The sequence below is a fragment of the Psammomys obesus genome, unplaced genomic scaffold (assembly GCF_907164565.1).
Source record: "Psammomys obesus unplaced genomic scaffold, mPsaObe1.curated_primary_1811, whole genome shotgun sequence".
NCBI classification, from domain to species: Eukaryota; Metazoa; Chordata; class Mammalia; order Rodentia; family Muridae; genus Psammomys; species Psammomys obesus.
Window position 1 is genome coordinate 8029174 of NW_026596057.1, and position 16530 is coordinate 8045703.

The 16530-nt window shown below is 40.2% G+C and overlaps 1 protein-coding gene across 5 annotated transcripts in view; it reads left to right on the top strand.

Annotated features, from left to right (window-relative positions):
• The window catches only part of Dnm3 (dynamin 3), a 477548-nt gene that overhangs the window by 335069 nt on the left and 125949 nt on the right, over positions 1-16530 (top strand). For all 5 annotated transcript variants that reach the window (XM_055624408.1, XM_055624405.1, XM_055624406.1 and 2 more), the window contains one exon: positions 12036-12145. In XM_055624408.1, the coding sequence (XP_055480383.1) occupies positions 12036-12145 (110 nt within the window). The remainder of the gene's footprint in view (positions 1-12035; positions 12146-16530) is intronic.

Here is a 16530-nt window from a genome sequence, read left to right on the forward strand (position 1 = left end):
GTATAGTATAGTATAGTATAGTATAGTATAGTATAGTATAGTATAGTGTATAACTGATGTATTGATGTTTGTCTCATTCCTTTTCTCACCTGATGTAGTAAGTCTTGACCCAGTGCAATCAGACAGACTGACATTGAATGGCACCTCTGAGTCATAAAATAGTCTCCCTGACAATTCAGGAAGCACTTTATAGAAACTTTATGCCCCCAAATAAAATTTTCTTAAAATTGTCACAAGAACTCATTGATTGTGGGAATCCGGGGACCCTGGTTAAAGAAACACTGACTTAAATGTCTCTCTTCACTTAAAGCTCAGAAGCACATAAGAATTTTGTAAGTCCAGCCTTGGACTAGGCAGCTACTTATAGCAATGAATGCCTTAGAAGTGACTCAAGCCACAGGCTTCACTGCTTTACCTTGAACCACTCGATGCTTTTGTCGATAGAAGGATTAAAGAACTCAAATTCTTTATATAGTTAATATCAGGGGTTATTGGTAGTTTATTCTCTAGGAGATATTAATGTAAGTAGGTACAGTTGTACATGAAACCAAGCTTGGAAACATGAGACACAGGAAGTACCCTACAAGGGTTGGGGATCCACAGAAGGAAGAACAGGGTCCCCACTCTTCCTGCATCAGGTCTAGCTGCTACTACAGAGGAAACAAAGCATGAGGGGGAACCTGTGAGGAAGCAGAGGGAAAACTCAGACCAAGGTGACAACAGCAGGCACCTAGAGAGTCCAGCTTTGAGGGCAGCAGAAATGCAAGACCAGCTGAGGATCTGCATCAGGAAACCAAAACTTCCTGCACTTACAGTTTCCTGGTCGGGCTTCAGACTCCTGTGCACCATCTTTTGTGTGTGTGATCATCTTTGTCAGGAAAAATAGACAATTCTCTAATTCTGGAATTATTTATGCTTTTAAGAGCTTGTCCTTGTTTCCAAGTCCTTTCCTTGGTCTCTTGTAGGAGCGAGGAGGAGGAATGATACGTATGCCTAGACTTACACCCTCACTCCCTCAGTGTGGCTGCAACCCAGTCCACAGTTCTGTAGTTCTCCCATATCTTCCCTGAATCATGAGGCATGGTTTTAACTAAATTGCAGTGATGACTTAGCTGCTTTGTACACTTCTGACTTGATACTGTTCATGGTCAATGTGTATTTACATTTGAGCTTGGAGCTGACTATCTTCCCCTCCTAGTTCAATGGCCTAAAAAAGTATAAAGTATAGCATCATAAATGTGTTGAAGAACGCTATATTTCTAAGGGCCAAGATGATGGGGGTGGGGGAAGGGTTTTTTTTTTCTTCAAGGAAATGGAAATTAACATATGTCAGGAGTCCCTAAATTTGTAGCCTGCTCCATGGTGTTATTGACCTCACATCCTTGATGAGACATGAGTCAGTGATAGGTGAATTAAGAGACTTGTTGGGGAGTCACACAGCTGGTGACAGAGCTTCTGTGTGAACCCCTCATGTGTCAACTACAAACCTTCTTTGTCATTTCTTCTTTGTCCTGTCCCTGATGAGGATTCCCCTTTCTGTGTATTTGTGCCCCAAAAGTTGAGGATGGATTAGCCCACCTGAGCATGCGTGGGAAGCAAAGAGCACTTGTTCCTCCCTGGGAATGTAGCTTTGCTATTGTCCTGCTTGTACCCCTGCCTTGCTTCTTTCTGTCCTTTCCTGAGTTTTATTTGGAGTGTGAGCATACGTGTGTGTGTGTGTGTGTGTGTGTGTGTGTGTGTGTTTCACTCCCCTCACCCAGAAAGTAATAGGTAGGCTAACAGTCATCATTAGGGTTGACAAAGGAGAAGCATCCTGATACTTGTCCCCTCGTCCAAAGCCTATTCTTTGTGGAGACATGTTTGACCCAGTATTGGTGCACAGCCGACCAGCTGCCTTAGAACGAGCCTGCCAAATGTTCTCTAACGTCCAAGGCTGCATCTCAGAAGTCACTTACATGGGCCCCTCTTCCCCTCTTCATGAGTCTGTACTCCCTGGGAGAAAGGCTCTTAACTACCTAGCCAAGGACAAAGGATGTAGGTCTCAGTCAGATCAGCTTTTCCCTCTCAGATGACATCTCTTCAAATTATGTTAATATCAGCAGACCAAAAAGCAGACAGTTAAACACAAAACAGTTCAATCGCCGCCACAGAGCACTTAAAGAGACTTCACTAATTTGGTTGACCCCCCCTTCCCAGCCCTCACTTTTCTCCTTAATGTGCTCCCCCCCCTTTTTAGTGTTTCTATGCTGAAATGATAGAGGAGAGGGGAAATGAAGCTTTGATTTTTGTTTGTAGCTTGGTGACAAATGATGGAGGGAAATTTCAAACCATTCATCTCCTGAGTTCTGGGACTCGTCAGAAGATTTTATTTGTACTATGCCTTCCTGACCCACATTTTCTCAGAGAAGCAAAAGAAAAAAAAAATGTGCTGGATTTGTAAACAGAGCACTTTTATTAAGCTGCACTTTTACAAATGTATGGTACACTCAGCCAAAATAACACTTTTATTTAATTTAAGTACCCAAAGGCTGTGCATGGAGAGGGCTGTGTGATTAATACACACTTTAAGCTGCTACAGAGTAAGCATAGTTTCAGCTTTTGTGGCCTCTTTTATATTCACATGTGATTTAACATACAGCCACAATAGTTAACATTGAAGACTATTTGTTTTTGCATTTTAATGCCAGGAATCTGAATCATGTCATGCACTTTTTCTAGTAAGCCCAACACTGTTCCAAACTTTAAAGTTTCTCTTTAAAATAAAAAAAGTAAATTGCCTTGCCTTAGAACACAGAAAGAAATGAAAATATAAGCAGCAAGCATTTGAAATTATGCTAATTTAAAGGGCTTGCAGCATATGGTGCCATGATGAGAAAAAAAAAAATCCTTCCCAGTAACTGAAAACAAATACAAGACACTGAGCATGGTACTTAGCTTGACTTTAGAAAATTGAACTTACAAGTTCCACTGCTGCTGTAGGATAGCCTAGCTCTAGGCGTTTTCTCCCTTTCTTATTAGTATTTGTTGCCTTTGGTGTTCTACATGGTTGCTCAAGGGCTATCCCTTTCACGCATACCTTGAATTTCAAATCTCAAATCCTGAAAGCACACAAAGACCCTCAGTGGCAAGTTTAAGGCATTCATGACTGTGAGCACATGGTACACATGCGTGCTAGCACATGCTTCATGTGAGCTGTTGTTACTTGCTGGGGGTTACTGATTAATGTCTTGTTCCGCTGTATTGTCTGTTTTTAGTAAGGCGCAAAAATAGAAATTGACTAGATACTACTGGCTTATTCCCACTGTGCTTGCTCGCTTGCTAACCGGAGCCTTCTCTAGTTGCTCCAAATAGAAAAAAAAAAAGTTATCGGGGGAATAAATTGTTTTGTAGACAACTATAAAAGGGGAAAATTATAGAAGCTAGGTTGAATTCCAGGAAATAATTCTCACAGTGAAATCCAGAACCGAGGCTCCACCAGTCTGAAGGTTGCGTGTCAGAACAGCCAGGTGGATGTCTTGAAGATACCGACATGGACTCTGAGCAAAGCATCTTCTCCAGCTAGGGTGGGAGGTGACCAGAGCCACTGGCTTTCTTTGTCCTACCAATGGAGGTATGCCATAGGCAGTTCCATTCCAGAGCCCACTACAGGCATGGACCCAGTGGTCCCAAAGCTGGTAGCCCGGATGGAGTGACATTTCCTTGGCCCATTAGGAGACTCTACTCATTTTTCATGGGTAGTTTCTTCAGCATCAGAGAATAAATCTACAGAACTCCATTAAACAACCCCCTGGTTGACAGATGTTCCTTACCATTCAGAGTGTAGTTCTGATTAAAACAAGGAATTAAGATCCATATAAAAAGACGAGCCGTTTACATTATGCACTTCATACTTGTACATCTCTATAACTGTAACTTCTTTAATAGCAATAAAGAAGATTCTGGTTTTCAACAGCATGTGAAATCAGCGCTTTGGCATTCTCAATATTTTTATAGCCTCTCTTTCTGCCTTTGGTGCTTTGAGTGTTTTACAAGCCAGCCATCATCTCTGAGTCCTTAATCTGGGCCAGCCCAGAGCCAGCCAGCCCAGAGGGGACTGCTCATCTGTTCAGCCAACCAGTGTTTGCTGGGTAGGTTTCTTGTCTCAAAGAGTGAATGGCGCAGCAGCAAAGCCAGAGAAACAGGGAGAAGGGTACAGGTGACAAGAGAAACAGGTGACGGTAAGGCTTTGCTCTTTCACACCGGAGTGTGTGTTACAGTTAAAGGAATAACACGCACACACTTAGTCGAAACAATTGGAGATTTAGAAAATAAGATGGAATTCAAAATAATATAGTAGAGACCAAGAATGCTGGTGCTGCGGAGAGGTCGGACTTGGATACACGGAATCCTGAAAGCAGTTGGGGAAGGCCCCAGTGCAGATCTGCTAGTAGCCTGGCTTCTCCTCCAACAGCACTTCATGCCTTTGTGATGTTCTTAGCAATCACAGTACACTTCAGTTCAAACAGGTAGTTTGAATTTGAGGGTCCAGTGAATTGTGTCTGGGGGTGAATGGAGGTCTATTTACATCGCCAAAGGTCAGAGCCAGTTACAAAGAGCTACTTCATGTGGAAGATCCGAAGGGAAGAGGCAAAGCAAGTTCCTAGCAGCCAGAGGACAAGAGAAGAGTTCTGCTATCAACTGGAGCATTAGACTGGCAGGTCAGCCAGACAGAGAGGGAAGTGTGTGGAAATGCAGGCAATGAGCACACTCTATATGTATTCTTGGCCACATCGGAGAGTCTACATCAGAGGTATTAGACGAATATAAAGGATAAATTTTCTCATGACAAGCCCACTATGGTCAGGACTTCTCCACTTTCAAATCAATTAATATATTGGACAGTGGTGTCAAAGTCTTTTTCCTGACTGGATTCTGGTCACTAAGAAAGTCTATAAGTGAAATGAGGAAAAGGCACCTCTAATATTTTTTAGAAAAAGTTATAAATACTCAATGGTATAATGTTTTGTGAGAGTTTCAAGTCAAATTGAAGCTAAGTGACAAATGTGGAAATGCATTCCTACTGGAAGAAATTTTTATTTTATTTTTATTAATTGCAGTTTATTCACTTTGTATCCCAGCTGTAGCCCCTTCCTCCATCCCCTCCCAATCCCACCTTTCCTCCTTCTTCTCCTATGCCCCTCCCCAAGTCCAATGATAGGAGAGGTCCTCCTCCCCTTCCATCTGACCCTAGTCTATCAGGTCTCATCAGGACTGGCTTAATTGTCTTCCTCTGTGGACTAATAAGGCTGCTGCCTCAGGGGGAGGTGATCAAAGAGCCAGCCCATGAGTTCATGTCAGAGACAGACCCTGTTCCCATTACTGGGGAACCCTTTTGGACACTGAGCTGCCATGGGCCACTTCTGTGCAGGGGTTCTAGGATATCTCCATGCATGGCCCTTGTTTGGAGTATCAGTCTCAGAAAAGACCCCTGTGCTCAGAGTTTTTGGTTCTGTTGCTCTCCTTGTGGAGCTCCTGTTCCCTCCAGGTCTTTCATTTGTTTTATGTATAAATGTTTTATCGGAAGAGTATATGAGAGTGTTGTTATTTACAGAGGTGTGGGGCTACATTCCTGGGTAGCCTGGGATCATCTAACACATGGGCTGCAGGCTGAACATCCTTATATACAAAGACTCAAAAAGATACAATTAGAAATTTTATGCACAGAAAATGAAAGCATTTCATTTGAAGACATTATTGACTACCCTGTAAGACCAGTCTTGGAGCTGACACAGAGCTCATGGTGAAGAGCTTCGATTCATTGTGAATAGCATACAATACAATGTCCCATTCAAGATACAGTGGATGATGAGGGGAGGAACATGATGAAATGCACACTTACGAACTGTTCTGTGTTTGTCAAAGCTAGAAGTCTTGAGTTAACACACAATGCCATTACATTTTTTTCATGGCCCAGGTCCTTACCCTGATACCCAGGATAATGTTGCTTATAAACATTCTGGCTACAGTGCAACAAAGGAAAAATAAAATGTTAAAGAAAATATTGGTCAATATTATTTTTTCTTGAAGAGCAAGCAAAGTATAATGATTTGAGGTACCATGGTACCTCATGAGTTTCTAGAATTCTAGAAATTTTTTTTTTTTTTTTTTGGTTTTGGGATAAGAAATCTTTCAGCTAGGAAGTCTAGGAACTTCTGCCCTCTTTTTGGACCAAGTGCTAGATGGGACAACTACCTAGTTTTTGGCTGGCATAGTACTACTGTCTCTTCAGTCTGCACCTACTGCTGGTGTGGTAGGGCCCTGTTGTAGGAATGTCCCGCTCACCACCAATGAAAGGTACAATACTTAGGGAGAACAGACACATATCAGTCTAGAAGACATTTATCAAGCTGGTTGTTTATGGTGTGGCAAAGGCAACAATGGCGAAAAATATACATGGGCAGTTGCTATATGAATCTGAGAAAAAGATGGGTATACTAGAAAATTCTGTACCAATGCAGCACTGCTCTTTTCAGCAGCATGGAGTATTCTCCATAAGTCTTGTTTAGGCAGCAATATGGATGAGATTCATGGATGCAGCATCGCCCCACGTCTAGAAGACTTTCTGCCCTGCTCCTTTGGTTCTCATAATCTTTCTGCCCCCTCTTCTTGGATGTTCCTTGAGCCTTGGAGGTAGGGGTGGCATTGTTGATGTACCAGCTGGACCTGGGTACCCCGCAATCACTTATTTTCTGTATTTTAATCGGTTGTGGATCTCTGCAGTAGCCTTCATTTGCTATAAAAAGAGAAGTGTCTTTAATGAGTGTGAGAACTACACTTATCTGTGAATATAAAGATACATATTTAGAATTATAGATTTAGGAAAATTGTAATAGTACATTCTCATCTAGGGTCTGTGAGGGAACTGGCATTTTTAAAGAGCAGAATCCTTGTGATTTTGTTTCTGCACTGTTATCAAGAGTGGTTGGATTGTCATATTCGGAAGTCATAAGAGTTTTGCGAATCAAATTAGGTATTTTGATCTAGATTGGTAAAACTTCACGTAATAACTTATATGTGTCTAAAATATGTAAAACTGCATAAAAACCAATCTTTGAAGCTCGAAAAATAAGTGTTTATATCACATCTGGTTAAATGCATTTTAACATAATGGTGTAAGTAGATCAACCATATTGAAATTTTGTTCGTGATATGTCACCAACAATCAACTGTTTGTTAACCAACAGTGTGATAGCAGCTGTGCTATAAACACAAAATAAGCATAGCATGGTCCTTGTCCTCAAGGGGCTTCAGTCTGCTCAGAGAAACAATATGAACACCAAGAAACTGATATTCTAGATAATCCACAAAAAAATGTGGAAAGTGTGAGAGCTAAAGAAAGAAGTATGTAATGTTCTCTAAGTGGGATTGGCTTAGTGGGGGAGGTGGTATTGACAGGCCCTTCAGTGCCTCGAGTACCCATTTCCTTCCAGAGAAAGGAGGCATCACTAACAAATCAAAGAAACCCAAAGATGAACAAAGAAATAAACACAGCCTGACAGTCTAAACTTTGTGTTGACTTAGTGGTCAAAAGTCATGCCAGTCAGGCAGGCATCTGTGCTTAGTCTTGATTACCAACTTTGTGGGATGGAGACACATCCAGATGATTAGAAAGGCATGCTCCTGGGTGTGTCTGTCAGGGCGTTTTCAGAGGCGGTTTTCTAAGGGGAAGGGGAAAGATCCACCCTGGACGTAGCCTAGAAGTCAAAGTCCAACAGAGGGAGAAGAAAGTGGAGATCCAGCAGCACAGGCCTCTGCCCATGCTTTCTGGCTGTCGCACTGTGAACTGTGAAGATGGTGATGGACTGGCACCTCTGAAACCGTGAACCCACATAAGACTTCTCTTTAAGTTATTTTTGGTCATGTGCTTTTGTCAAAGCAACAAGAAGCTAAAACCATATCCTATACTATTTTTAGAAATGGATTTTTATTTAATTCTTAAAAGTATGTGACGGTCAAAAATTAATACTTGCCTTTTGTTAAACAATATTTTAAAATCAAATTTGATGGTATTTATAAAATATGCTATGGAACTTGTGTTCTATGCTTTGTTGGCACTGGAATGAGGAAGAACTCACAGCCTCCAGCCAATCTCCTGGAAAAGTTTTGTTGCCTTATGAGTAAGAAAATCAAACTAAAGCCACTCAAATGGTTAACCAACTTATGAAACTCAGTTCATATAAGTTGCTACATGAATGCACGCTTCCTAACACCCACTATATCCCTTTCTAGCAACCAACTAATGGTGCTTTGCAAGCTCGGGGCCACAACTGGATACTTGACAAATCTACTGACTCTGAATTCGAGTCCAGAGACCATATAGTATGTCCATCCTATAATCTCCACCTCTCTTCACTGTGATTCCTCAGTTAAGCACCCATTGGTCACTTGCATGCCAGGCCACACTCTCTTGTGCAGAGATGCCCTCCTTCGCGCCTCTAATGTCTCCAGCTTTTGCCCAGTTTACTGGGATAGAGCATTAGGTTTCCTATGTTCCTTTTCTCTTTGAACAAATCATCTCTCTCCTCCTGGATACCTCAGACAAATGCTAGTGACCCTCCTGTGTTCAGAAAAGGGAAAAAAAGTACTGTTTAAGTATGAGAAAAAAGAATGATGCCACCAAAGTGACATCGGTCCCAGAAGCTTTTCGAAATATGCAAAAAGTTTCCCTAAGAATTGGCATTAAAATAAATCTCTAAAATTTTGTATATGCTTTCACCTCAAAATGTCTGCCCAATAATGGCATTTAAATTATCAAAGTTTAAGTCTCTTTTACAACCAAAGTATTCTTTACTTCATTTTTCTTTGCAAAGGAAGTCCATTTAAATAATATCAATTAGATAGTCTGATAGAACAATAGAAAGCTATTAACTTTGAAGAACTAAATCTTCACCTTAGCATTGTTAAAGAAACTAAAAGGCAGACAGAGAGCCTGTGAGATGCCGGAAACCTGGGGCAGCATGGAAAGAGTAAGAAATGTTTCAAGTTGTGTAATGAAGCAGGTGAGAGGAAAAAGCACATCAGAAATGTGCCAAGCTTAATAAGGAATATGCTGCCTGGCAGAAACAGGAACTTCAGAAAAGGAGAGGGCCTGAGTGGATGGAAGGAAGGAAGGAGATACTAAGTGCACAGAGCTCAGTGCTTCTAAAAGAAATTTCATACAAGCCACATGTCATTTGTATTTGTCTTTGTCTAACAGCCACCCTTCAAAAGAAAAAAAAATAAGCAGGAGAAATCATGATTAATAGTACCCTGCCATATTCACATAATTATAACTTAAAATAATATAAAAATATTGATGAGATTATGTAATTTTCATTTGTTAAAAGTACTAATGTTAAGTTTATTTGTTAATTAAAATTGTTGCTGGTGGGCTAGAGGCAATGTTCATTAGGAAGAACAGCCAGTGCTCTTCCAGAGGTCCTAGCACTGGCACAGTGGCTTACAGCCATTTATGACTATAGTTCTAGGGGATCTGATGCCCTCATCTGGCCTCCTAGCATCCATGTGACACACAGACGTACATGAAACCAGAGCACCCATATATATAAAAAAGTTCTAAATAAGCAAGCAAATAAATCGTTATTATTCTTAATATGTTGCACCAGATCTTTGGAACCAGGCGTCTGCCTCTTATTTACGCATATCCCAATTTAACTAGCTACATTTCAAGTAGTTTCATAGCTGCCTGTAGCTGGTGCTTATCAGGTTGGACGGTGGATTATTAAAACTGACAAGTTACTTAGCAACTTAGCAATTAAGATGGTGCTAAGTCTCTCTACATTTTAGAAGTCATCTTTCCATATATCTCTCCCTCCCCTAGCCTTTTGTGTGAGCTTTTTGAGATTCAAGATTTTTGTTACTGTTGTTTTTGAACCAGAACTCCCAAACCACCAAGATTTTCAGACATACCCATGACATACTGTTTCACTTCTTGGTGCCCTGTTTAGTTCTGTCTTACAATTTAATTACCAAGCCAGTCAGAAGAAACTGTCTTGTCAGTCTTAAACCTTGTGATCATGAAGTAATCGAGTACCATGTTCCCAGAAACCGTAGGTAAATATGCTGTTTAATTCTCTTTCTTTGGGAGTAAGGACTGTACTTCCTCCCCTCCTCTGTCTGCATCTGAATGTTTTCCTCCGGAGCTTAAGAGCTGATGTGAACTTGGTCAGTCTTCACTATATGCCGAAGAATGCAGTACAAAGGCAGGCCTACTTCTATAGAACGCAGGCCAAGGACATCGTGTTCCATCTTTACAATGAAATGCAGATTTCCTATTAAAAAGGCCAATCCATCATTTCAAAAGGTTGAATAGGATGGTGCTTTAAAAAAACCCAGCTGCTTAAATTTAGGGCATTGAAAAGCATCCAATTTAAAAAAAAAAAAATGTTCTCTGGGTCTCAAGCATTTTCATTTGATTATGTATTGGAGAAGGTTTTATTCAATCTAGTCTGGCCTGTTACAATTCTGCCCTAAAATAGTTTGACAAATGTTTTAAGTAAGTTGGACTCCCTGCTGATACCTCATTTACTTGAGTTATAGATTTTGCTATTTAGCATATCTATGCATTTATGAATAAATTATTAATTTTGCACAGGAAATATTAGAATGGGCTCACAGTGCTCTGCCCATACATGTTTTTCCTAGGCCTCCTCCACTCCCGCTGAGTTCCTTTTATCTTTTTTCAACCCTTTGAAGGCTTTGTTTGCCAGAGCGGCCATCTTGTTCGCCAACCAACTTCCCTCAACTTTTGCAGCCCTCTCTTCTCACTGTCTTATTTTTTGTGGTTAAGTACGGAGTCGTATTTTTTCGGGGGGCGGGGGCTACTCCGATGTATTCTGCTCAGTTTTTTGCTGCTGTTGTTTATTTGGTTGGTTGGTGGGTTTGGCGCATAAAATGGCAAAACCCGTGATATCCCCTGCAGTCCCACAGTGTACATGCTCTGTGCTCCTGAGCCGCAAGCTCCTACGTAGCCCTGAATGCTGTAGGAACAGCCAAACTCCTGGCAAACATGGGTGTCTGGGGCACGGTTCCCAGGGGCAGCGATAGAGGTGTTAGAATTGGAGCTATGCGCATGCGCTCCACTACGCTGGGGCGTCAGTCCTCCTCACACAGAGGACTACTGTCTAGTAAGTGCCACGCTAACGGGACCGCTGATGGGTTTTACTAGGGTTCCTAAACTGAGTGTTTGCCTCTCGCCTGTTACATGGATTGGAAGGCATTTACACAATGTCCCTGGGCCAGTGGCTTAAAAGTGCCCTCTGGTAAGTCTTTGGCGTTTGCTGTGTTTTACCAACATGGTTTGGTCACATTTGCACACGTCACCTTTCCAATATCCATATTATGTATAAAGAATTGTCTGGTTTTAAAAGAGAACTTGTGTTAATGAATACCCAGCTAACCCTAGTGGCTTTTCCCAAGTGGACTAATAACTCTGAGTTGTGTAGAAAAGTCCTTTTGTGGACCTATACTTCATCTTAGCCCCAGATGAAGGAAGGGTTCTCTGTGCTTTATCTCAGTTTATGGGGTACTTCATACCAGGGTCCTTGTGCGTCTCCACTCCCCTGCCAATGCTGGCTATCAAAACTGCTTAGGCTGCACATAAAACGTGAAATGAAATCCATCTGGCATTTCTCATTGAATTAGGACCAGAACATTTTTGCTAAATATTAACAGATGGCTAAATTCTTAATATCAAACTAACATTTCAAAACATCTAAGGGGGCAAGGATAGAGGAGCATGTGTTTTCTCCATCTCCGAGTCTTTCCTGTACACCCCCTACCCCACCCCAACCCCACCCCTAAGCTCTGAACCCATGTGTTGAGAATCACTGGATTCCACTGTCTCCGATAACTTGTATTCCTTGGGTATTCCTGGTGTAAAAGTAGTGACTGTCAAGTTAACGTAATCAAGTGTGATCGAGTGGTAGCCAGTTCAGGTGGTGTGTTGCCATTGGTGTTTTTTATTAAAGTCCGTTCTCTCTCACCTGTGTTAACAGGAGAAAGAAAAGAAATACATGCTTCCACTGGACAACCTGAAGGTCCGGGATGTGGAGAAGGGCTTCATGTCCAGCAAGCACGTCTTTGCACTCTTTAACACAGAACAAAGGTAAGACAGTGAAGCAGTCTTTACGTTAAGAATTTTTCTCTCACACTTAATTTTTTTTTTCCAGTCAGGATCTCAGGTACCTCAGGCTAGCCTAGAGTTCATTATTATAGCCAAGGCTGGCCTTGAACTTCTGTCTAATCCTCCTGCCTCCACCTCCCAAGTGTGGAAATAACAGGCAAGCGCCACTACATCAGCTTTCCTTAGGCTTGTGTTATATTTTTAACATCCACCACAGGTTATGGCTTTAAAAGACTAAAACAGAGTCAGAAAGATTTTCAAATCCTGCTGTATTTCCTGGTGTTCCAGCAGGCCCTAAAATCTTGCCAAATAATTTCCTAAAACTATATTTTACTACCTATAGTTCTCCACATCAGGGTTTATTACTTACAAACTTAGAAATCCTCATCTTTTTTTTTTTTAATTTTTTCTTGCTTGTGGAATTGAAACAATTGCACAGAAAGTTAAAAAAGATGGAAGGCTGTGGGTGAGCATTCTGTAAGTTAGAAAGCATGGTTTCAATGTTCTTTTGACTTTCTTAGATCACACAAGGCAGACTTGGACTCAGAAGTGGAAGCTGAGTCAGGCCTTTGGTCTACTCTTCCTTCCTTGCCTACTCCTCATGCCATTTTTCTAATTTCTCCTTTTATTGCTGTTGGGGATTGTCAAGGCTTGATTTAGTGCCAACCATCGACCATCCCCAGGTGCTATGGCTGTTCACTAAAACTAAGCCATGGAATTGAACAAACAATGGATGGAAATGTGCTACAGTCGGACAGAAATAATAAAGGGGGTGCTTTTATTTTTCCTCAGTTGGAAATGCTACAAGAAAAATCTAATTTGTGTAAATTAATGAGAAATGAGTCACCAGGTGGCAGGGTCTAATTTTAACCCGTGTTTCCAGGCTACGTTTTATCTTTATTTAGCAATGAATGAAGTTACTTGATTAGGTTCAGTGACAAGCCCAGGGTCAATCACACAGTTAATCAAAACAGCAAAAGGAGACTTCTTCCTACATTCCCAGTCAGTTGCTCAGAATGACTCAGAATACTAAAATACTTGGAAAAACCACAAGAACAAACCATTTTAAGAACCAAGGGGAAAGAACATGAAATACCACTCTCCAGTGAAATATTGAAATGGGATTCCCACCCCCCTTGGAGGACTTGGTGTTTCTTGAAAGTAGCTTGTGTGAAAGAAAACAAAACAAAACAAAAAAAAAAAACCCACTGAAAATGATGAATAAAAAGTCATGTTTGAGCAGTAAGGATCCTCTAGAGCCCAGCTCAGTGCTGTTTTGGGCTCTTCTGAGTTCCTGGAGAATCTGAAGAGCTAAAGGGTGTGCTCTGTGAGAGTTCAGTCAAATCAGATGTCCAACAAGTGTCCACCGGAAGGTTCAGTTATTAAAGAGCTTGGAACAGGAAGAAATACAACTGTAACTGTTAAAAAGTACAAGCATCGCCAAAGTAAGAATATTCTAGGTTTTAGAAAAATGTAGATCTTCTGGAATCCTTGAATCCTAAAATGATACTGAATTCTGCCATTCCCTCAGAGACCTCTTCCAGACACAGCTACCCCAAGCAATACATTTTCCTTTAAAATCTTGAGCTTTTTGAAAGGTGTTTGTGCTAAGTCTGCCAGGACAGTGTTGATCATAAGTGGGTGTTCTCATTCTGTTTCTGTTTTTGAAGGGAATCATTTGAAATGTTTTACATTATGTATTTTTAGAAAAATATCTGGCCAGGTGCGGTGGTGAATGCCTGTAATCCCAGCACTTGGGAAAACAGGGGCAGGCAGATCTATGGGAGTTCAAGGCCAGCCTGGTCTACAAAGTGAGTCTAGGATAGCCAAGGCTACCCAGAGAACTCTGTCTTAAAAAACCAAAAACAAACAAACAACAACAAAGGAAGGAAGGAAGGAAGGAAGGAAGGAAGGAAGGAAGGAAGGAAGGAGAGAAACATTCTGTATTCCTTGGTACAAAGGATTCTGGATACACTTTCAAACCAAGGCAAGCTGATCGACATTGTCAATATCTCCACCTAGTAGACTATTTGATATTTTTCCCCTACAATCTACTTGTGTAGTGCAACACACTATTAGCACTCCCAAAGAACCATCCTTGATCTCTTACAGTCATTGTGGAGCTAGTATTTTTTTAAGCTTGTACAATAATTTTCACAAGGAAGACTGAGCAACAGTTTCCCTTGTGTACCACCCCTGGCAAGTTTGAGTATCAAGGTTCTTAGCTTCATAAAGTTGCATGCCATTAAACACTAATTGCTCTTTGGAACAGTTTGTTAAAAAACTGGCATTAACCATGGCTGATTGAAGGAAGTCACTGCTAAAATCATCTAGCCTGGAAGGTGTTTTTAAAAAGAATATTTTTTTTTAAGTCTTGGAGAATTTCATATGAGTGTACAGGGTATTTTGATCATATTCCCCCTCATTTTTTTTCTGCCAGCTCCTCACAGGTCCATCTCCTACCTCCCCACCTACTAACCATATTATGTAACATATATATCTATATCTATCTATCTATCTATCTATCTATCTATCTATCTAGATATATATATATATATATGTATATATATATATGTGCGATTCTTCAGCAAGTACCCTTAATGTCTTCTGCTGCTTGCCACAGTATTGGTTATAATATTTTCATCAGTCTTCAGCTCTGTTGCGAGCTTCTCTGTTTTCCTCTTCCCTTTGTGCTATTCAGAAATATATTTCATGTTTTATAATGCATGGAACTTTATTGTCTTGTTGTTGTTTATTTCAAACTTGATTGTCTTGTGGTCAGACCATGTGGTCTGGCACATTCTGAATTTTCATAAGAACTTCATGCCTGTTTGAGAGCATGTCTTCACGAGTTAGAAGTGCAGGCTCCGGGTCATGCTTGTTGATTGCATTACCTGATCTCTGTTGTTGAGATCTGATTTTCATCTTGACTAATTCAAACACTCAACAAGTATACTCAGCGACTACTGTGTATTCTGTTTCTCTGAGCTTTAAAAATATGACTGTGGACAAAACAGACAAAAAAGCTTGACTGTAGATAAATTCCAGAGAGAGGACTGACAAGAGAGATAGTTAAAAAGTGATAAACAACTATACGTCACCTAGTGGGCTTGAAAATTTCAGTTGTTGCTTTAAGTGTTTTTAGGATAATCTATGCTTTTATTGTCACTAAAACTTAGAATTCCTAGGGTGGAAAGATGGCTCAGTGGCTTAGAGTCATGCTGCTTTTACAGAGGACCCAAGTTTGGCATCCAGCATTCACATCAGGTAGTTCACAACCTCGTGTACTCCAGCTCTGTGGGATCTGACACCCTATTCTAGGCTCTGTGGGCACTGCGCTCGTGTTCAGATTCACACATAGAGATACACATATGCACATACACATAATTGAAATGGAAACAAAATTCTTAACAAACTTAGAATTCCTAGTAATTTTAAGGAACAGTTTTGTAAAAGATTCTTTCTTTCTCGTAATGGTCTTTTTTCTTAAAATTTGCTTTGTCTGAAATCAATATTGTATAGCTTCTGGTTAATACTTTCTCAGTGTGCCTTTTGTGTCCTTTTGTTATCAATCTTTGTTGATCTTCAGTGTTTCTCTTTTAGTAGCATATATCTAGATTTCTTTATTTTAAATCTAATATAAAATCTTTAAGGGGATCTGAGTAACTTTAGCCCATTTGTATTTTGTAATCATCACTGAGTTATTTGAATTTAATTTGAGTGTCATTTTCCATCTTCATTGTGTCTTCCTATATACTTTCCCCACTTCCTGACCTCTTACTTTTCTCTAGTTTGGTAGTTATACACTGTGTTTATTGTCTTTTAAATTTTTAATACTATGACATTCCTATTTGTCATAAAATCATAAGTTAGTCTTTCTATCTTATTTTTAAAATAACCAGACCCATTTTGATTACAATAACCATCTTCTCATATCCACATTGTTGTTGTCAATATTTAAATTCCACCTTAGTTTTCACACTGCTTTAGTCAATAGAATGTTCTGTATTAGAAACATAAACATGATGAGTGTTTTAGATATACTGACATAATTACCAAGTTACTGACTCACCTTTCTTCTTGAATTAAATGTATGTTTTGGTTTGGTTTCTGTGTTCTTCATAAGAAAGTACATCCTGAAGAAATCCTCTTAATAGTTGCTACTTGGTTAAAATCTCAAGGTCAGTATTTACTTTCCTTAAAATGTTTTTATTTTGACCTCATTTTTAAATACACCTTTCACTAGATAGTAAGCTACAAACTGACCTTTGTTCAATTAGATAGAAATAAACAGGATAGAATGTACCCCATCACATTGAAGGTACTTCTTTAGAATCTGCCTCAGTCCTGCTTTGGAGAGGTCAGCT